A 19,602-nucleotide genomic window follows, 5' to 3' on the forward strand; every position below is an offset into this window, starting at 1 on the left:
TTGCTCTGATGACAAAAACTGACTTGACTTTCCCAGTATTTCTTTAAGATTTGTAGATTTTGCAGTTTAATTATGCTTTCGCTGTGAGTTTTCATTCCGCGAGAAGCGACTTTTAAGTCAAGTTTGACAGTGGCGTGATCACAATTCTTTGCTACACATAGCAACCAATGAGACTGCTGCATTTTGTATAGACAATAGACTACGCCAAATGGCTTTTTTTCGTGTTCGCCAAAGTGGGCAAAGGCCGGCTTTCGAGTTATGGTGAAAGATTCTGAAATAAAAAAGCTTTATCTGTACCAGTTTGTTTCTTGATTATATAAAACAAGTAGATTATAAGGTCTCATGTATCTGAAAAGCTAGAAACGTCACGGATGTCGAGCAACCATGAATAAACAAGTAACATTAGTTCTCATCTAGGACTGAAATACATCGAAACGTAGTCTCCGGGAAAACAACTCGAAAACTGAGATAAATCAATCTTGCTACATCCACAAAATGGCCGATCTGAAGAGAAAAAAATTAAAATTCACACTACATATATTCCCGTTTTGAAATGTGTAATACATTGCCACCTGCACTGTTTCAGACACTACCTTTATAAACAATATAAATAACATGACTAACAATTAGTTTGATGCCTGATCAAGGGAGAAATTCTAATTTACAATAACTGGAAGAATTTTCAGAATTTGCGAAATATTTCCAGAAATTTAAGACATGGCCTTCAAAACCAATAGTCAAACAATGTTATTTTAATAGTTTCTATTTTATCTTTATTTATTTACTCACCTAACTGGCTACCCGCTAGATTTAATTGTCTTTCAAATTCATGTTTAAGCAACCTTGAAAAAGGCATTATTAAAATAATTTAAATCGTATTCTTCAGTTGAGAAGCCGCTTTGTAACTTTTCGACAGTGAAACGTTTCCACAGAGATAGCTAATTGATTACAGCTGCTACAAACAGCCATAGCATCTTACCAGCTAAATGGCAGCAGCAAACTTTACTGGAGATGGAGAGCAGAAGACACCTGAACAACTCATGTGTTCCGCATTATTAACTGCTGGACTACACGGCCAGTTGATATTTATTTCAGTTTTAAACACTTTTCTGTCAGTTACTGCATTTCTTGGAAACGCTCTAATCCTAATTTCTCTCCACAAGGAGTCTTCACTTCATCCGCCGTCCAAACTCTTGCTTCGCAGTCTTGCAACAACTGATCTCTGTGTTGGTCTATTTGCAGAGCCTCTCTCTGTTGCCTCTTGGATGTCTGGGGTTTATGAACATTGGAATATTTGTCCTCACCTATCGGTAGCAAGTTTTCTAACAGGTTATATCTTGTGTGGAGTGTCGGTCGCAACTCTGACTGAACTAAGCGTAGACAGACTTCTCGCCCTGTTGTTGGGACTGAGATACAGACAAGTTGTAACTTTAAAGCGAATGTACCTGGTCGTTATCACCACTTGGGTTATTGCCGCTGCCTTTTCAGGAATGGTATTTTGGAATCCCTTGATAACCTTATGGTATGGTACCATAGGTATACCTCTATATCTTATAATCTCCATCTTCTCTTACACAAAAATTTTCCTCACCCTCCGTCGTCACAACACTCAGATTCACGATCACAATGTTCACCAACCGAACCAGATAAATCAACTGAACATAGCGCGATACAAAAAGGCAGTTTCCACTGCAGTATGGTTGCAACTGACGCTGGTCGCTTGTTATCTACCTTACGGTGTAGTGACTGCTTTGTGGGCTAAGAGTGGACTATCTGTATCTGTTTATCACGCTAGGATCTATACAGCCACTTTAATTTTCTTAAACTCGTCTGTAAACCCAATTCTTTACTGTTGGAAGCTAGATGAAGTTAGACAAGTAGTGAAGGACACAATCAGACAGGTGCTTTGCCATTGTTTTACAAGTTAGCTCTTGTGGACCAAAACGATAAAAAGCGTAAATGATGTTTTACAACTAAGACTTTAGAAGTTCTCGTAACAATTGCCTAACATTAATAGTGGTGCTTACTCATTTTAATATATCAGTACGAAATGTTTTTTCCAGCAATAAGATAGCCATCGAGAAAGTTTTCGTCATTGTTGTAAAGAAGTATAAAAAATTGGTCCAAATTGTAAGTTTATAATGCAACTCTGAATAGACATCAAAAACAATAAATTGCCACTTTTCTTCGTTTGGACTACATCACGCATAATAAAAGAGATTAGACTCTTCACAAAATACAGTTATTAAGTTCAACAGTAAGAAGGTTTTGATGTTTTTTTTTTTTTTTTTTTGCTTATAATACAGGCAGAAAGCACAAAGTTTTTATGATATGGGTGAGTTTTTATGACACGAAAAGTCGCTTACGAAATAAGAGAGAAATTGTGCTCTAAAATTTTATAATAACCGCCTTCAGTTCAGAGTTTGTGTTTTCATGATTTGTCTTTAGTTCAGAAACCCAACGAATATTCACAAACGGATTTCTTTTGCATTTATAGAATAAAACAAGGATACTCTGGGATACGTAGCTAACGCTCAAGCGGGAATTATTCGAAAATTAGGACTTAAGTCTTCTTGAGGCATAAGCTGAATTTTTATTTTCTTGGAACATGCAAATTTTTGCCATTTAGTTTTACAGATGACGCATATTTCTGCAGCTGCAAGGGCAAATGAGTTAACTAATGGCATACTAAAATTAAAATCGACAGGTGGAAGTGCGTTTATGTGAAGCAGTATTTTATAATGAACATTTAATTTCGAAGCTACGCTCTACTGAGTCTTTGAACTTGGTCAGTTGAGAATTCGAGAATTGAATTCAGATAAGCGTGACGAGCATTCATGTTGAACTTCCCAAACTGTTCCATTAAAAACGGTTTCCGATGCAATTATCTTTCTTTTGAGACAGCTTGTCTGTCTTATTTGCAAATTGAAGCGTTTATTTAGTGAACAAAACTCTGCTCTTAGGTAAATATATACTTAATTTACGTTTGGGGCGTATTAAACCAAGGATGAGATAAATTTGTTGGAGAAATATGGCGATAAGGTTATTGGAATGGTAAACAGAAAGTATTTTTTGCGACACATTTGATCATTTTCAGGCAAAGTTTAACACTTCCTTGTTAGCAATTAAGGCTCATATTTCTTGGCATAAATGTTCACTTGGCGTGGAAAGTCATTCGAAATAGAGGGAGGAAAACTTGACTTCTAATTAGTTATTTTTATCGAGAAAACTGAGGTTGTTAAAGTGGCAAAAGAAAGAAAATGTACGAGCGATGAATTGAAATACACTCTTCTTTTCAAAAACATTTTTTAAAGCTCTCCACCCTAAGTTACGCTAGTCAGAATAGTTATATCTTCCAGGCCATTTGTATAAACGGTTGGTGATAATTTCCCGAGCCTTTTATTTCTAGGTTAGGCCTCCCAACCACGTTAATCCGTCACAAAAATGGATTTTTTTCGAAAACGCTTTTCAAACCGAATAAATTTGAAAACGCCGGCCTTTCGTTTTCGCATGGACGGAAAACATTTTGAAAACGAAGCTTTTGGACAACGATGACGTCACGCTAATCATGTGACTTTCCCTGAAGGAGTCCTCCCTAATGAGTGGTCATTGTCGCGCTTTCAAATTTCTCCGGCGTATTGTGGAAGGAAAACATTTAATGCGTTTTCAGAGTGAAACCTACACTTTCAAATTCTACCGGCGTAGTGAGGACGGAGCCTAAGATCTACAGCTGCGAGGGCAGAAAAGCTTGGCTATAAAGGCTTGTTTTCACCTGCGCATATAGGCGGGACAAGCAGACATGTAGATGCACTAATGTGCTTTAAGGAGCGTCCACTTTGGTGAGTAACGTTTCCAAACAAAGGCGCTAACTGTCAACATGTTATTGCGTCTGTCGGGGAGTTTAAAGCAAATATCAGTTAATTTTTACAGCAGAAAAATGGCGATAAAGTGAACGGCAATGCAAGGAAAACAAGCATGTTTTTCGACATATGTCCGCATTTTTGAAAAGGACAAATTTTACTGAGCGTTTCCTTGTCAGCTAAGCTCATGTCTGTTTTTTTTTCTTTTTTTTTTTTTTTTTTTTTTTTTTCCATAAATGAAGTTCGAAATGCAAAGCGTTTTGAACACCGAAAGACGCTTGTGAATTCGAATTAACCTGACAACCATATTCAGCATACGCTTGTTCTCCTTTTTTGATAATTCCTAAATAAAAGAGCTCTTAAAACGAGGTTTATTTAGCAAATTATTCCACCAGAGCGCGTTGGAAATGAGTTGGGTATAATCATCTCATAACTAACAAGCGCGAGTGAAATATCGCCAGGTTTATTAAAAACTATAGAAAAGGTAAGTAAACGAAATAATTACGCGGACGCTTACCATATTTGAAGAACATGGTATAATGGATCATACACCATGATGGCTAAGCCATTGAAATCTCTTGAATTGCATTATCCAATGATCAAGTTTTTAATAAATACATATATCGCTCAGCACCTTGTTTCGTGTCGCTAGTTTCACTGAACTATATGCTATATAGCTGGCGTGTTTCTCTACGAGTTACAAAGGAGTAAAATTGTGTCTGGTGTATTTTACCCCTCGCTCCCGCTCGTCGTGGAGATATTTTGGCTATTCACTTCGAAGCAAGGTATGCACGTTTCCTCTTTGGAAATTATTTGCATTGCCTCTGTAAAGACACACTACTCGCATTTTTTATCCTAACGAGTGGAGTATAACAATGATCCATCGCGCAATACCTTAAAATTCTGAACTAAAATAATACCTCACCCCTTTCCTTCCATGTATAAAATCAAGGAAGAAGCTGTTGTTACTAGTTTTAAACGCAATTAAAATTCTTCAAAATGAAAGCTGGTTCAATCATTTGTGCTAACAAGAAAACAGCTTCGTGACATTTCGAATGAGCGCCCCGGCGCTTCCTCGAGTAGGTAGCGCCTCTGTTAAACCCACCCGACTGGGGAGAGCACCAATTCGAACTGCAAGTTTGTTGCTCTCCCCAGTTTGCGCTCGTCATGAATATATGAAGTTTCACCATGTGGTGCCATCTAGGGATTTTTCGCTTTCATTAAAGATGTAACCAAGGTACAGAGGGCAGAAAATTAAGACCGATGTAGCGAACAAACGTTTAACTACCTTCTGTGGCCTAAGATAAAAAGAAAACGTGTTTAAAAGCTAAAGAATTTCACGTTTCTGTGAAATTAAACACACCTAGTTTCCGTCCACTACTGTCTCTCTATAGGGATCAATAATATGATGAATTTGAGACCTGGCCTTTTTAGCAACATAGCAACAGTATAACCTGTTAAAAACACCCTTAATGTTATCTCCAAGTGCTTATGACTCAAAAATGAGTCCGCTGACTCTCTTCTTGTATCCTCCACTTTGTAGTTAGCATATTTTAATACGACTTTTTGTTAAGTTTACGAGGGACATTTGAGCCACGTTAATTTTTAAGAAAATTGATGGGGCTCCGAAACAGCTTCCAAAAATGTTTTAAACTTTGTCAAAAGCTGAATCTTGGCATGGTTATTATAAGTCAATGATATCGCGTCAGATTTAACAAACTCTTTTTAAGTTTTAAGTTATAATCACTTATAGCCTCAAATTAAGGGTAGCTCTTGAAGTTAAAACAGTAATCGTAACTTGTTTACCCTTGTTTGGTATTTTGTGATGCCATAATTCAAGACTCTTTTGAAAAAGAATAATAGTATTTATCTATTCAAGAATGAAAGCTGAAAAATACTGGAAACTGTGTTGCATGACTATAATTAACTGAAAATTTAACCTTCCGTGTATTGATACAAATTAAGACAATTAAAGTCATTCCCCAGTATTACATTGCGCATCCCTACTGCGCATAATTTCGCGCGTGATTAGCGCGCGCGCATTAAAAAATGGCGGCTTTTTCTTTACAGCTGGACCTCGCCATAGAGGTAAATCGTCATTTTCTCGCAAACGAGTATGGTGACCTATCATTTTTTTTCTGCTGTTTTGAATTGAGTAATAAATTTCTCTTTGTAAAATAAATATGTACCAATTCTCAGTGTAGAACAAAAAGCAATCGTCGGAAACGTGAATTTAGCAAGCAATCGTAACTACAATCATGGTGCTATTGTAAGGATTTATATGGGTATAAACAAGGTGCTGTTGCTCCTAAACGAACATGGCGATTCCTCATTTTTATTTCAAAATTTAAGTTCCTATAATACAAACAATCAATAGGCAAAGTTTCGCAAAAATCTCAGTGCAGGTTCTATTTCAGCGGAATGACCTTAATCCCTGGCCAGACAAACTCGCAAGAAGATGCAAGTTGAAAACTTGTGTCTACTTGCGAGTGCTTTGGCCAGGCCTTGCACGCACTTAGCTTGCGTTGACTTGCGATGGCTTGCGCTCACTTTGGTAGAGATCAAATTTGCACGCAAGACGACTCAAGGTTTTCACCGTTTGGCCACCCAACCTAAGTCAACGCAAGTTAAGTGAGTCAGACGCTAATAGGAACCTATTAGCCAATGAAATACAGGATATGTCTGCATTAAAATGGGTTTTTCGCGACTTGCGGCTACTTGCGAGGAAACTTGCGAATCTGTCTGGTCACCCAACGCAAGTCTTTTGACAAGTTCAACTTGCGGCTACTTGCGACTACTACCGAGTCCGTTTGGCCAGGGTTTTAAAGCACGAATTTCCTACTATGCATGTCTATTTATGAAGATTGGAATATTTGTCACCACGCTAACGGTCAATAATTCATGTACTGACATGATGGAGCAAACTTGAACCGAATACAAGACGTTTGAGAAGTTTCAGCGGCGCTAGTTAACCGATTCCAGCTTGTTGTAAAGCTACAAATAGCCATTTTGCCGGTCAGTATGACAACAGCAAACTTTAGTGAAGATGGACAGCAGAAAAATAATAGTTGAACATCTCCGCAGGATATTAATTAAGTGCTCGACTACACGATCAGTTGATGTTTATTTCAGTTTAAAACTCTTTTCTGTCCGTTATTTCATTTCTTAGGCTTGCTCTTATTCTAATTGCTCTTGAAAAGGAGTCTTCACTTCATCCGCCGTCCAAACTCTCGCTAACTGAGAATTTAACCTTTCATAAACAAATGCAAATTACGACAATTGAAGTCATTAATAAAGCAGGTATTCCCTTCGATGCCTTCTTTGGGACATCGTCTGGACTTACTTTCATTTGCAAAGGAAATAAAGGGAACCTTATGTTAGCCAGAGTGCTAGGAAGGGAAATCTGTCGGTCATTTAATTTTAAATAACAAAGAAACAGTAAAGCTGAAAAACGTCTCGTCTTCGATAACGTGAACAACATTCTGTATACAGTGCTTTTGAAGCTTTGGAGAAATTATAAAGTATCTGTGCAAAGCTTTTATTTTCAGGGTAATATCAACTGTAACATAACACTCGCGTTTGATTGGTTCTCAGCCCACACTATTTCAGTTTAACAAATTGGCCGCTCAAGCAGCTAATCAATGTGTTCAATAACAAAACGAAAAAGTGTCTAACAATAAGATCAAAAGCGTCCAATATTAAAGCGTCTGATAATGCTCTGTGCAATAACAGAATTGGCTTTATACTCGGGATTTCATAAATCGGAATCGCGGTTCACGTTCGGCTGATTTTATTAATAGAGAGGCTAAGCATGACGTTAACGGCAGACGGCAAACGGCAAAGACAACTTCTGATTTTCAGTTCTTTTCTTCTAATCCATAAATAAAGCTCACAAAAATGCAATAACGTCTCCTACTATTCATTGCAAATACAAATAATTTCACTCTACTGTACACACAGCTGAAGAGAGACGACAAACGTTTCATTTTTGCCGTTGGCCGTTTGCCGTAAACGTCATGCTTAACCTCTCTAATAACTCGTACGATTAACCCTGCTTTTCACTAGCGACGCAAACACAAGCGCAAGCGCAAGCGCAATTATAATAATTCTTATTTCATCGTGAAACTGGCCTTGACGCAGGCATAAGCACAAACGCAAGCACAAGCACAAGGATCAAAATTTTTCCTTTTTCTTGTGCTTGCGCTTATGCTCGCGTTTGCACTGCAAGAAGTGAAAACGAAATACCGCTCAGACATAACACAAGCACAAGGATATTTACCACACGTGGTTATCTTGGCCAATGAAAACACTGGATTCAGATTACCTCGCGCCTAAACAGTTTGGAAGGTTCGGATGATTTTGCTTGTGCTTGTGTTTGCGTCGAATTTCGTTTCCAGTTGGGTCATCCCTATTGCTTGCGTTTGTGCTTACTCTTATGCTTGCGTCCCTAGTGAAGACCAGGCTTTGCAAAGCAACATGGACTCAAATCAGTCATAGAAAGTCATAGTTATCATTGAAAAACGTGATGATTAAGTGCGAAGCGTTTCCTAACCCAGATGGGAAAAGTCGGGACTAACCCCGGCTTGAAACGTCGCAGAATACGAAAATTTGTGAATGAACAAATAAAATAAGTCCTCATACACGACTAAAATACATCGCACTGAAAACTTCAACTTGAATATTGAGGTCAATTATTCTTGATACGATTCTTGATACGACTCTTGATATTTCCATTCTAGAAGATTTTAAGAAAAAACTTCAGAATCCATATAACTTAAAAATGTTCTCGTTCGCTACTGCATCATCTAGGAAAATTTAATTGAGGATGTCCGGTAGATTTTTTAATTTCTGCCACATTTTCCGAAGTAAAAACTAATGATATAATGTCCCAACATTTCGACGACCTCATGATGACATTATCAAGGAATGAAGAAATTATAGCAAGTTCAAAAGAGGTAAGACCTGTAGATTTGCATAAATGAGGTTAAGTTGGATAATGGCGTTACGAGGTCGTCGAAACAGTGGGACATTAATAATATCGTTCATCCTTTTTACTTGTTTATGTATTTCAAAAGCAGTATTAGTATAAAAAAAATAATAACATAATCAGAATAGCTCAACAATAGATATGCATCTTTCTTTTTATTCATTTATGTTGATTATCAAAAGAAAGAAAATGCAGATATTTCTATCCTGTAGTCAGTTGTTCTCTTTGCGGCAACAGAAACAAGCACAAGTCAGTCTTCGTACAATGGAAAGCCAGCTGCTCGACTTTTAATATTACGTCTTTCCAAACTGTCAATGATTCATGTGGGCGATATTGATATGTTTGTCAGTTGTTGAGAGGTCGAGTTTCGACAGTGTTAGTTTATCAGTTTCAGCTTGCAGTTAGCCATCGTCATATCAATATGGCAACTGAAAATTTTACTGAAAATGGACGGCAGAAAACAGTTGGACAACTATTATGTGCGTCAGATTTACCTGCAGGACTACACGGCCAGTTGACATTTCTTTCAGTTTTACACTCTTTTCTGTCCCTAACTGCATTTCTTGGGAATGCTTTGATCCTTATTGCTCTTCGCAAAGAGTCTTCACTTCATCCACCGTCCAAACTCTTGCTTCGTTGCCTTGCAACAACTGATCTCTGTGTTGGTCTTATTACGCAGCCTTTTGAGGTTACCTATTGGATGTCTGCAGTAAATGCGCATTGGAAGATTTGTCGCTTCGCATCAACCGCAGGTTTTACAACAGCCTATATTTTCTGTGGAGTGTCTGTGCTGACACTGACTGCAATAAGCGTGGACAGACTTCTCGCCCTGTTGTTGGGACTGAGATACAGACAAGTTGTAACTTTAAAGCGAACGCACGTGATCGTTATTACCTTTTGGGTTGTGTCCACTGTCATTTCAGCAATGCAATTTTGGAATCCCCTTGTAACCTTATGGTGTGGTAACATAGCTACATCTCTGTGTCTAGTAACCTCAATCTTCTCGTACACAAAGATTTTCTTCACCCTCCGTCATCATCAAAATCATGTACAACACCTTGTTCAACAAGAGAACCAAACAAATCAACTGAACATAGCGCGATACAAAAAGGCAGTGTCCACTGCAATATGGCTTCAACTGGCGATGGTCGCTTGTTATCTGCCCTATGGTGTAGTGACGGCTTTGGCCCCTGATAATGGACAAATTTCATCTATTTATTACACTTGGCATTACGCATCAGTCACTGTATTTTTTTTTAACTCGTCATTAAACCCGATTTTTTACTGTTGGAAGATAGAGGAAGTCAGACAAGCAGTGAGGGACACTATCAGACAAGTTATTTGCCATTGTTTTTCGTCTTAGCTCCTGTAGACCTAGGCAAAGAAAAAATAAAAAGTTCATCAAGTTTAAAGATTAAGATTTTTAAAGTTCTTGCAGAGGTTGTCTTAGATTAAAGTGGTGAGTACTCAATTTTTCGGTATTACATGTTTCTGTCGCTAGTATGGTAGCCGTATTAAGAAGAGAATTTCATCACTTTTGTAAATAAAAACAACTTGTTTCAAATTACGACCCCTTGACGACCTGTAACTTTACAACTGTAAATAAAGATTAAAAGCAAGAAATTGCATCGCAACCTCTTCATGTGGACTACGTTAAATATCATTCAAACACGATATAATTCCTATAAACAGCTGAGAAGCAGGTTTTTATCTTTCTTTTCATTCAAAAGACAGGCAGAAGTTCTAAGGAGGTTGCTTAGCATTTTGGACACGAAAATAAACACTTTCCTAGCGCACTCAGTGGGGAAAAGATTGATAGAACACAGTCGGTTCACGGTATGTACTAAAACCCGAAACAACGGAAGGAAACGAGCGAAACGAAAACACCGAAACGAGCGAAACGAAACCACCGAAACGAGCGAAACGAAACCGCCGAAACGAGCAAAACGACCGAAATGAGTAAAATAATAAGTAAATACATGAAAAACGTTACACTTTAATAAAGTCTTACTCTTACGCTAGTCTTAGAAACATCAAAATAGGGCGTGAGGCGGGATTTCAGGGCATGTACTAAAACCCGAAACAACGAAACGAAACGAGCGAAACGAAACCACCGAAACGAGTAAAATAATAAGTAAATACATGAAAAACTTAAAAAAAAAAAACAAACAAAAACCAGCCTTGCTCTCTGGCACGTTACTATGGCAGCCTGATCTCGTACCCAGATCCACATGTGTGACATCGTTGCATCTCAAACCTGAAAGATGGATGAGCGCAAGGGTGTCGAAGACGACGACCACGAAGACATCGAGAAAAAGGTGAGTATTTTTCACATTTTGAATGGCATTCTAGCTAAAACAAGAAATGTCATTTTAAGGAAGGGTTTCCTGGTCGTATCGTGGATTCTTAGACGGTGGCGAATCGACAACGCCGAGCCCAGGGTGTACGGAAACACAATCTCAAGAGTATCCGTGAAGAGCTGAGCGCTTAATAAGAAATTACTTTGAGAACTGCAAGAGTCACGAAGGCCTGACATTAATATGATTAAAGCCTGTCAAGTCGCCCTAGTTTTTCTTTAGAGATATACATTAAAGAAAGTCCTGGTTCGCACGAAGAATGCTGCAAAGTCATTCTCGAAAAGACCATTCGATTCGCCACCGTCTAAGAATCCCCGATACGACCAGAAAACTTTTCTATGAAATTAGATTTCTTGTTTTAGCTAGAATACCAATCAGAATGTGTAAATACCAACCTTTTTCTCGATGTCTTCCTGCTCGACACGCTTGCGTTCATCCGCGGATTTCAGTGTTGTCAGTCTTGAACGACGGCATGTAGAAGTCTATCGATTTGGACAGTGTTTAGGTTGGAGATTTTCGCCCATATCAACTTTCTTTTCTCTCGTAAGTTCTTTCGCGTTTAAAGATGCGCCACAATCGCGTTTCAGGTGCGAGGATCCCAAGCAATGCTTACCTAATATTTTAAAGATGCTACTTTTAGCCCTCCCTTAAATCTACACACGTGTGTTTCACATGTGGAAGTCTATTGATTTGGACAGTACTTGGGTAAGAGATTCTCGCCTATATTAACTTTTTTTTCGCTAGTAAGTTCTCGCGAGTTTAGAGATGCGCCAAACTCGCGGTTTTGGTGTTGGGATCTTAAACTGGCGCTTTCTCAAATCTACACACATGTATTTTATTTGTGGAAGTCACTCGCTTTGGACAATCCCTGGGTTAAAGATTATTGCCCATTTTTATCTTTTTTTTTTTACTCGCGTGTTTTCTCTAATTAGCTTAGAGTCTCTGGGACTCGGAAATATCGCCCAAGTTTTTGGAAATCGACCCAAAATTGGTCAAAATCACGCTGCGCGTAGCCCGGTCTCGGCGACTTTCTAGTCACTAAATGGCTATATTTCGGCCAGAATCTCTTATCCAAGCACTGTCCAAATTAATAGACTTCCGCAGGTGAAATACACGTATGTAGATTTGGGAGAGGGCTGAAAGTAGCATCTTTAAAAAGTTAGGTAAGCATTGGTTGGGATCCCCTCACCTAAAACGCGATTGTGGCGCATCTGTAAACGCGCGAGAACTTACGAGAGAAAAGAAAGTTGATATGGGCGAGAATCTCCAACCCAAACACTCTCCAAATCGATAGACTTCCACAAGTTAAATACACGTGTGTAGATTTGAGAAAGGGCCAAATCTAGCATCTTCAAAAAGTTCAGTAAGCATAGCTTGATGCCGACACCGAAATCCCGAGTGTTCCGCATCTCTAAACGCGCGAAAACACGCAAGAGAGAAAAAATATAAATGGCCGAGAATCTCCAACCCAAGCATTGTCCAAAGCAACAGACTGCCACAAGTGAAATACACGTGTGTAGATTTGAGAAAGGGCTAAATCTAGCATCTTTAAAAAGTCCAGTAAGCATACTTTGAGATCACGACACCAAAATCGCGAGTGTGGCGCATCTCTAAAGGCGCAAAAACATGCGAGAGAAAAAATATCAATGGACGAGATTCTCCATCTCAAACATTATCCAAAGCGACAGACTTCCAAAAGTGAAATACACGTGTGTAGATTTGGGGGAGAGCCAAATCTAGCACTTTTAAAGAGCCTCGTAAGCATGCTCTGGGATCCCCACACCAAAAACGCGAGTGTGGCGCGTCTCCAAACGCGCAAGAACTTACGAGAGAAAAGAAATTTGATATGTGCGAGAATCTCTTACCCAAGCACTGTCCAAATCGAAAGTAGCATCTTCAAAAAGTTAGGTAAGCATTGGTTGATAGGGGCGAGAATCTCTCACTTAAACATCGTGCAAATCGATAGTTTCCACGAGTGAAATACACGTGTGTAGATTTCGGAGAGGGCTAAAAGTAGCATCGTTAAAAAGTTAGGTAAGTATTGGTTGGGATCCCTGCACCTAGAACGCGAGTGTGGCGAATCTCTAAACGTGCGAGAACTTGCGAGAGAAAAATAAAGTTGATATGGGCGAGAATCTGTCACCCCATCAGGGGATGCAAATGACTCCTAAAGTAAGTATCTCTTCCTGGTGTGGGTGTGTGTGTTTTTGTTTTTGTTTTTGTTTTTTGTTGTTTTTGCTTTTTTAATTCTATGAGAACAGGGCTGTATTCCTCTAAGGCTGTGGGTGTAATTCTTAAAAACACTGAGTTCTTATAAATCGTTTACAAATTCTTTGTTCCAGTTCAAATTTATGTTGCTGGCACATGGGTGGGCACCATATATTTAGACCTTGATGTAAGATACCTTAAACTATTTTTACTGTTCATGATGCACTGCTACGTTAGTTTGCTTTATAAATATTTGACTGCTCTGGTCGAGTTTTTAATTTCAATATGATTAAACGTTCTTTTTATGCGTTTCTGTTACATTGTAAAAGTGATGTAAAGTTGTCAATTTTAGTAATTTCAATTTGAAGAAAAGGTCCTGTTAGTACCTTCTTGTTACTTGATGAAAGTTTTGCGGGTTTTGTTTTACCAGGACGCTTCATGACGCCTCCTGGAATAAGCTATACCTTCCCTAGTTGAATCGTCATCAGTTTATCGTACGTTATTCAGGTTATTGATTGGAAAAATAATTATACTTTTGACCTTATTTCCTCTTTTCCAGGGGATAGGGGGCTGGGCTCACTTTTTTCGGAGGTCGTTACTTACGGACTTTTACGATTCGATGCGTGTACGAGCCATTGGCCAAGCGATTGGCCAAGCCATTGGTAGCCGTGTATGGTCACCTAAAGCACTGAGAATCTATCTTAGCTCCATGTACTAAGTTGCTCCTCGCGCTTTTGTTTTTTTGCCCTCGGCTGTGTAATTGTGCGATATTTTCTACCCAATCACTTCAGTTGCCGAGCATGACAATACTGCACGTGGCTCCCACTGCCAACGACATACAAGTATTCCAGATCATCTGGAATACTTGTCATCTGGAATCTTAGACAAGTATTCCAGATCATCTGAGTTTTTATTTCTTAAGATCTGTTTTTGATTGATTAATCAAACGCCTCTTTACGCCCGACAAGCATCTCGATGCAAGCTCAGAGTTTATTGTGATGGCTTTCATTGGGCAAACAAGACATTTACGTCTGCTCGCCGCGCTCAATATCCATTCGTAGGCACTTTGCTATCTTTAAGATCAGTTCGTAGATCTGAACTCGGTTCAGGGGGAGAAGCAGAGGAAGGTTCATGTTGCGTAATTTGTTCATCATTGCGGGATTACTTGATTTATCGGCATTCCTCGGTTTTGTCCGCTCACGTTTTTTTCCTCCCCAAGTCTTTCTTCACGTGTGTTTAGACGTGATCCGATATATAATGACCTTGTTTTGTTCCAGATTATTGGCGTCGGTGGAGTCCGCCATCATTTGAAACCATCGGGAATGACTCGAACGCGCTATTTGCTTTTAAAGCACTATTAATGTCATGACTTCATTTTAAAGCTTGTCTCATATTCCACGGGCCCTTTCTGGTTTGTTTTTTATTAAATATCATCGGCATGTCACCGAAACAGATTATGACGCCTTCCCTGGCCGCAAGACGAAGAACCCCAGTGCGAGTATGTAAGGAATGCTTGGAAAATTTCCTACCATTTCTCTGCGGTACTTACAGCAGAAGCCCCGGGCGTCCCGTCATAGTAATGGTATAGGACTGAGTGGAGTCCAATTCGGTCTGTAATCATACGAGTGATTAGCAAAGTCGGCCGACCGCGAAGCGGGAGTCCGATTTGTTTAAAATCACGAGTATGATTACAGACTGAATTGGACGACGTGAAGCCCTGTTACCAATTAATAAAAACTATGACAAAATTCGAGAAACGAACAACCATCGATTGAGCGCTGAACGATCTTAAAACGTCTTTATGAATGCTGAAAAACACAACAGTTTACTCAACAAAGTGCACGGCAACAGCGCGCGCAAAATGACGCGTACTGTCCAATTACAAGCATGACGCGTACACTGTCCAATTAATGCTCAAATCAGGCTGCTAGTTAACCGATTCCAGCTTGCAGCTAAGCTACAAATAGCCATTTTGCTGATCAGTATGACAACAGCAAAACGTTACTGAAGATGGACAGTAGAGAACAATTGAACAACTATTATGCTTTGCAGGATATTAATTAACTGCTCGATTACACGGCCAATTGATCAGTGTTTATTTCAGTTTTAAACTCTGTTCTGACCATTACTGCATTTCTTGAGAATGCTCTGACTCTAATTGCTCTTCACAAGGAGTCTTAACTGCATCCGCCGTCCAAACTCTTGCTAACTGAGAATTTAACCTTCCGTAAACAGAAGCAAATTACGACAATTAAAGTCATAATAAAGCAGGTATTCACTTCTATGCCTTTTTTGAGACTTGGACTTGCATTCATGTGCAAAGTAAGTAAAGGAGACCTTCTGTTAGCCAGCGTGGGAGGAAGGGAATTTGTCGGTCACTCAATTTTAAATAACAAAGAAACTGTAAAGTTGGAAAACGTTTCGTCTTTGCAACATATCGCAACATAGTTGGGCGTAACATGTTGCGCGCGTTTGGCCACCAGGTTGCAACGTGTGGCGACATGTTGGGTGTTGTTGGCTTAAATTTGAAAATGGTCAAACATTTGTGGATGTTGCATGATGTTGTAGTCGATTGGCCGGATTCGTGTAACAATGTTGCGCCAGGGCATGCGCACTAGTTCGATTTTCAATACCCAACATGTAGCAAAACGTCGCAACAGGGTGACCAAACGCGCGTTTGATTGGTTCTCAGTGCACCCTATTCCAGTTTAATGAATTGGCCGCCCGAGCAGCTAATTAAGGTGTTCAACAACAAAATAACAAAGTGTCTAACAACAAGATGTTCAATTTTCAAAGCGTCCAATATCAAAGCGTCTAATAACGAACTGTCCAATAATAGAATTGGCCTTATACTCGTTATTTCATAAATCGGAATCACGCTTCGCGTTCGGCTAATGTTGTTAATAACTCGTATGATTACACACCGACATGGACTTAACTCAGTCCTATTATCATAGAAAACGTGACGATTAAGTGCAAGGCGTTTCCTAACCCAGATGGGAGATGAGGGGATTCAAGGGGAGAACCCCGGCTTGAAACGTGTCAGAGTACGAAACTTGTAAATGGACAAATAAAATTAGTCCTCACACACGACTGAAATACATCGCACTGAAAACTTGAACTTGAAAATTGAGGTTAATCATTCTCGATACGATTCTTGATATTCCATTCTAGTAGATTTTAAGGAAAAATGTCAGAATCCATATAATTTAAAATGGTCTCGTTTTTAATTTACAAATATTCAATTATTTTCTCTCCTATCTGTACCTAGGTGGCACACACATGTGGGGCTTCGAATTCGACAATACCGCCACCATTATTTGTTTAGAAATCATATATCTAAAAATAACGACTAATTCGCTAATGCATCATCTAGGAAAATTCAATTTAGGATATCTGGAAGATTTTATAATTTGTGTCGTATTTTCTGAAGTTATAAAACATAAGCAAGTAAAAACTAACGATATAATGTCTCAACATTTCGGCGACCTCATGATGACATGCCCATTATCAAAGCATGAAGAAATGAGAGCGAGATCAAAAGAGGTAAGACCTGTAGATTTACATAAATGGAGTTAAGTAATAGATAATGGCGTCATGAGGTCGCCGAAACGTCGGGACATATATTGTATCGTTAGTTTTTACTTGCTTATGTATTTCAAATTAAGCATTGTAAATAAAAAAGAACATAATCTTCTACACTGAATAGATATACATCTTTCTCCATATTCACTTATGTTGCTTATCAGAAGCAAAAAAAATGCAGATATTTCTACCTAATAGTTTTTTCTTTCTCAACGGAAACAAAAACCAGTCAGTCTTCGTTTAATAGAAAACCAGCTGCTCGGCTGTAAATAGTTTGTCTTTTCAAACTGTCAGTGATTCGTGTGGGCGGTGTTGATATGTTTCAGCAAAGTTATACATAGCGTTTAGAATGTTTGTCAGTTGTTAAGAGGCCAAGTTTCGACAGTGATAGGTTATCAGTTCCAGCTTGCAGTTAGTCGGCGACGAAAAGCCATCGTCATGTCAATATGGCGACTGAAAACTTTACTGGAGATGGACAACAGAAAACATCTGAACAACTATTATGTTCGTCAGATTTAACCGTTGGACTGCACGGCCACATGGCATTTATTTCAGTAAACTCTTTCCTGTCCGCCACTGCATTTCCCGGGAATGCTCTGATTCTTATTGCTCTTCACAAGGAGTCTTCACATCATCCGCCGTCCAAACTTTTGCTTCGTTGCCTTGCAACAACTGATCTCTGTGTTGGTCTTGTTTCAGAGCCTCTCACTGTTACCTATTGGATGTCTATGGTGAATGAACATTGGAAGATTTGTCGCTACGTATACAAGGCAGCCTTTATAACAGGCCACTTATTGGGTGGAGTGTCTGTGTTGACACTGACTGCAATAAGCATGGACAGACTTCTCGCCCTGTTGTTAGGATTGAGATACAGACAAGTTGTAACTTTGAAGCGAACCTACGTGATCATTATTACCTTTTGGATTGTTTCCGCTGCCCTTTCAGCAATGAAATGCTGTAATGTTCTCATAACGATATGGTATTCCATTATAGGCACACTAGTGTGTCTAGTAACTTCTATCTTCTCTTACACGAAGGTTTTCTTCACCCTCCGTCATCGTCAATATCAAGTACCTAAACAACAGATTTCCCAACCCTTTCATATACCTTAACTTGTGAAATCCCTGCCCTTTTATACACCTGAAGCCTGAAAAAGGAACCCTTTTCGGGCAGAGCCTCCCCGTATGGGCCATTATATAGGGAGTAACATCCCCCCCGGGCCTAACTTAATGAAAGCGGAAAAAATTGTCAGTGTATTCAACGTGTCCCAGTTCATTGTAAATAAATCAACTCGATTGTCGGTGGCTTCCTCTACAACCTGTTTTATTTTTATCAACTGCTTTGCCTTTCGCCAGTTGTTCGTTTTTTCACGCTTGTTACGTTACTTTAATTCAGTTGAATTATTTCTTTCTGAATTGTTTTTTGTTCAGTCAAGAGCCTTTGGCTATAAACACCGGCTGACCGAGGGTAAATAATTGATTCAAAGACAATTTTTTTTATTGTGACTGATAATAAAAATGCTTTACATTCAACTGAGAAAAGCGAAAGAGAATTAAATATTACCAAAAATTTCTGCTGCTGCAGGTTTTTAATACAAGGAAAAAATGTCAGGTTCAGTGCTAATATATACCTAAGGCAAAATTACAATCAGAGAAATGCATGGTGGAGGTTGCTTTTATGTGAGGCATTAACTTATCAGTGAAGATCAAATTCTCAAGCTTCGCTCTATTGAGTAATTGAACTTATATTCATGTAAAATTTGAGAATTGAAGTGTTAAAAGTGTTGTGGTAGGATCGTTCGAGGTAAGCGTGCCGAGCATTCTTGGTAATAAAACTTCTCACACCGTGCTATTGGAAGCAGAGGTTTCTGAAGCAAACATCTTTCCTTCAAGATAACTCTTCTGTCTTAATTATTAAATGCAAATTATAATGTTTATTTATTGAATGGAGTTCGACTGACAAGGCTACAGCTGAAGGCTAGTTTTCACTGGCTCATCAGCAACACGATGTAACACACGTTGTGAAGAAGTGCCTGTTTTGTTAGGAACGTTTTCAGACAAATTAAAGGCACCGATTATCAACTTTTCTGCGTATGCTGCTCGTCAAAAGTACTGCCTTAGAACCAAAATGAGATAAACTTTATCAAAGAAATCTTTGCGAAAAATTTATGCAAATGAAAAAACAGGAAATTTTTTGCTCTCGACATATGTAAACATTTTTAAAACAGACAAATTTAGGGACTTCCTCGTTAGCAAGGCTCAATGTTTATCTGATGTCTGGGGTTTTTTTGTAGTTGTAAAAACACGGAAGGAATAAATTAAAATCACTGACTTTTGTACGTCATCGGAAAAGCTGATAGATTAAGCAAAGAAAAGGAAAAAAACAAACAAACAAACAAACAAACAAACAAAGATACTTGAGTATTACATCTTAGTTTGAATAGAAGTGTTCTATTTTATTTTCAAAAAAAAAAAAAATTTTAGAGTTGTCTAATACGGCTAAATTTCGTGAAAGTAACTTTATGATCGGCGTCATTGGTCTGAGATAGTTGATGCTGTGTAGTATCAGCTGTGCAAATTTGTAGTAGGAAGTTTGGAAACGAACC

General features: G+C 38.8%; 2 protein-coding genes across 2 annotated transcripts; both read left to right on the top strand.

Moving 5' to 3' along the window:
- The first annotated feature begins 864 nt into the window (after positions 1-864).
- Positions 865-2,454, top strand: LOC149116396 (high-affinity lysophosphatidic acid receptor-like). Its single transcript, XM_089282307.1, has one exon. It carries the CDS (start codon positions 987-989, stop codon positions 1,926-1,928), a length of 942 nt encoding a protein of 313 aa, XP_089138433.1. The 5' UTR covers positions 865-986; the 3' UTR covers positions 1,929-2,454.
- Positions 2,455-8,585: 6,131 nt separating this feature from the next.
- On the top strand, positions 8,586-10,997 carry LOC149116397 (adenosine receptor A3-like). The gene has a single exon (XM_089282310.1). The coding sequence runs from the start codon at positions 9,269-9,271 to the stop codon at positions 10,208-10,210; it is 942 nt and encodes a 313-aa protein (XP_089138436.1). The 5' UTR covers positions 8,586-9,268; the 3' UTR covers positions 10,211-10,997.
- Positions 10,998-19,602: the final 8,605 nt, after the last annotated feature.

Source organism: Orbicella faveolata, unplaced genomic scaffold (assembly GCF_042242905.1).
Source record: "Orbicella faveolata isolate gen_17 unplaced genomic scaffold, um_ofav_v1 contig_12, whole genome shotgun sequence".
NCBI classification, from domain to species: domain Eukaryota; kingdom Metazoa; phylum Cnidaria; class Anthozoa; order Scleractinia; family Merulinidae; genus Orbicella; species Orbicella faveolata.

Coding starts and splice junctions, on each gene's coding strand:
- LOC149116396 (XM_089282307.1), top strand. CDS start 987: ATGGCAGCAGCAAACTTTACTGGAGATGGAGAGCAGAAGACACCTGAA.
- LOC149116397 (XM_089282310.1), top strand. CDS start 9,269: ATGGCAACTGAAAATTTTACTGAAAATGGACGGCAGAAAACAGTTGGA.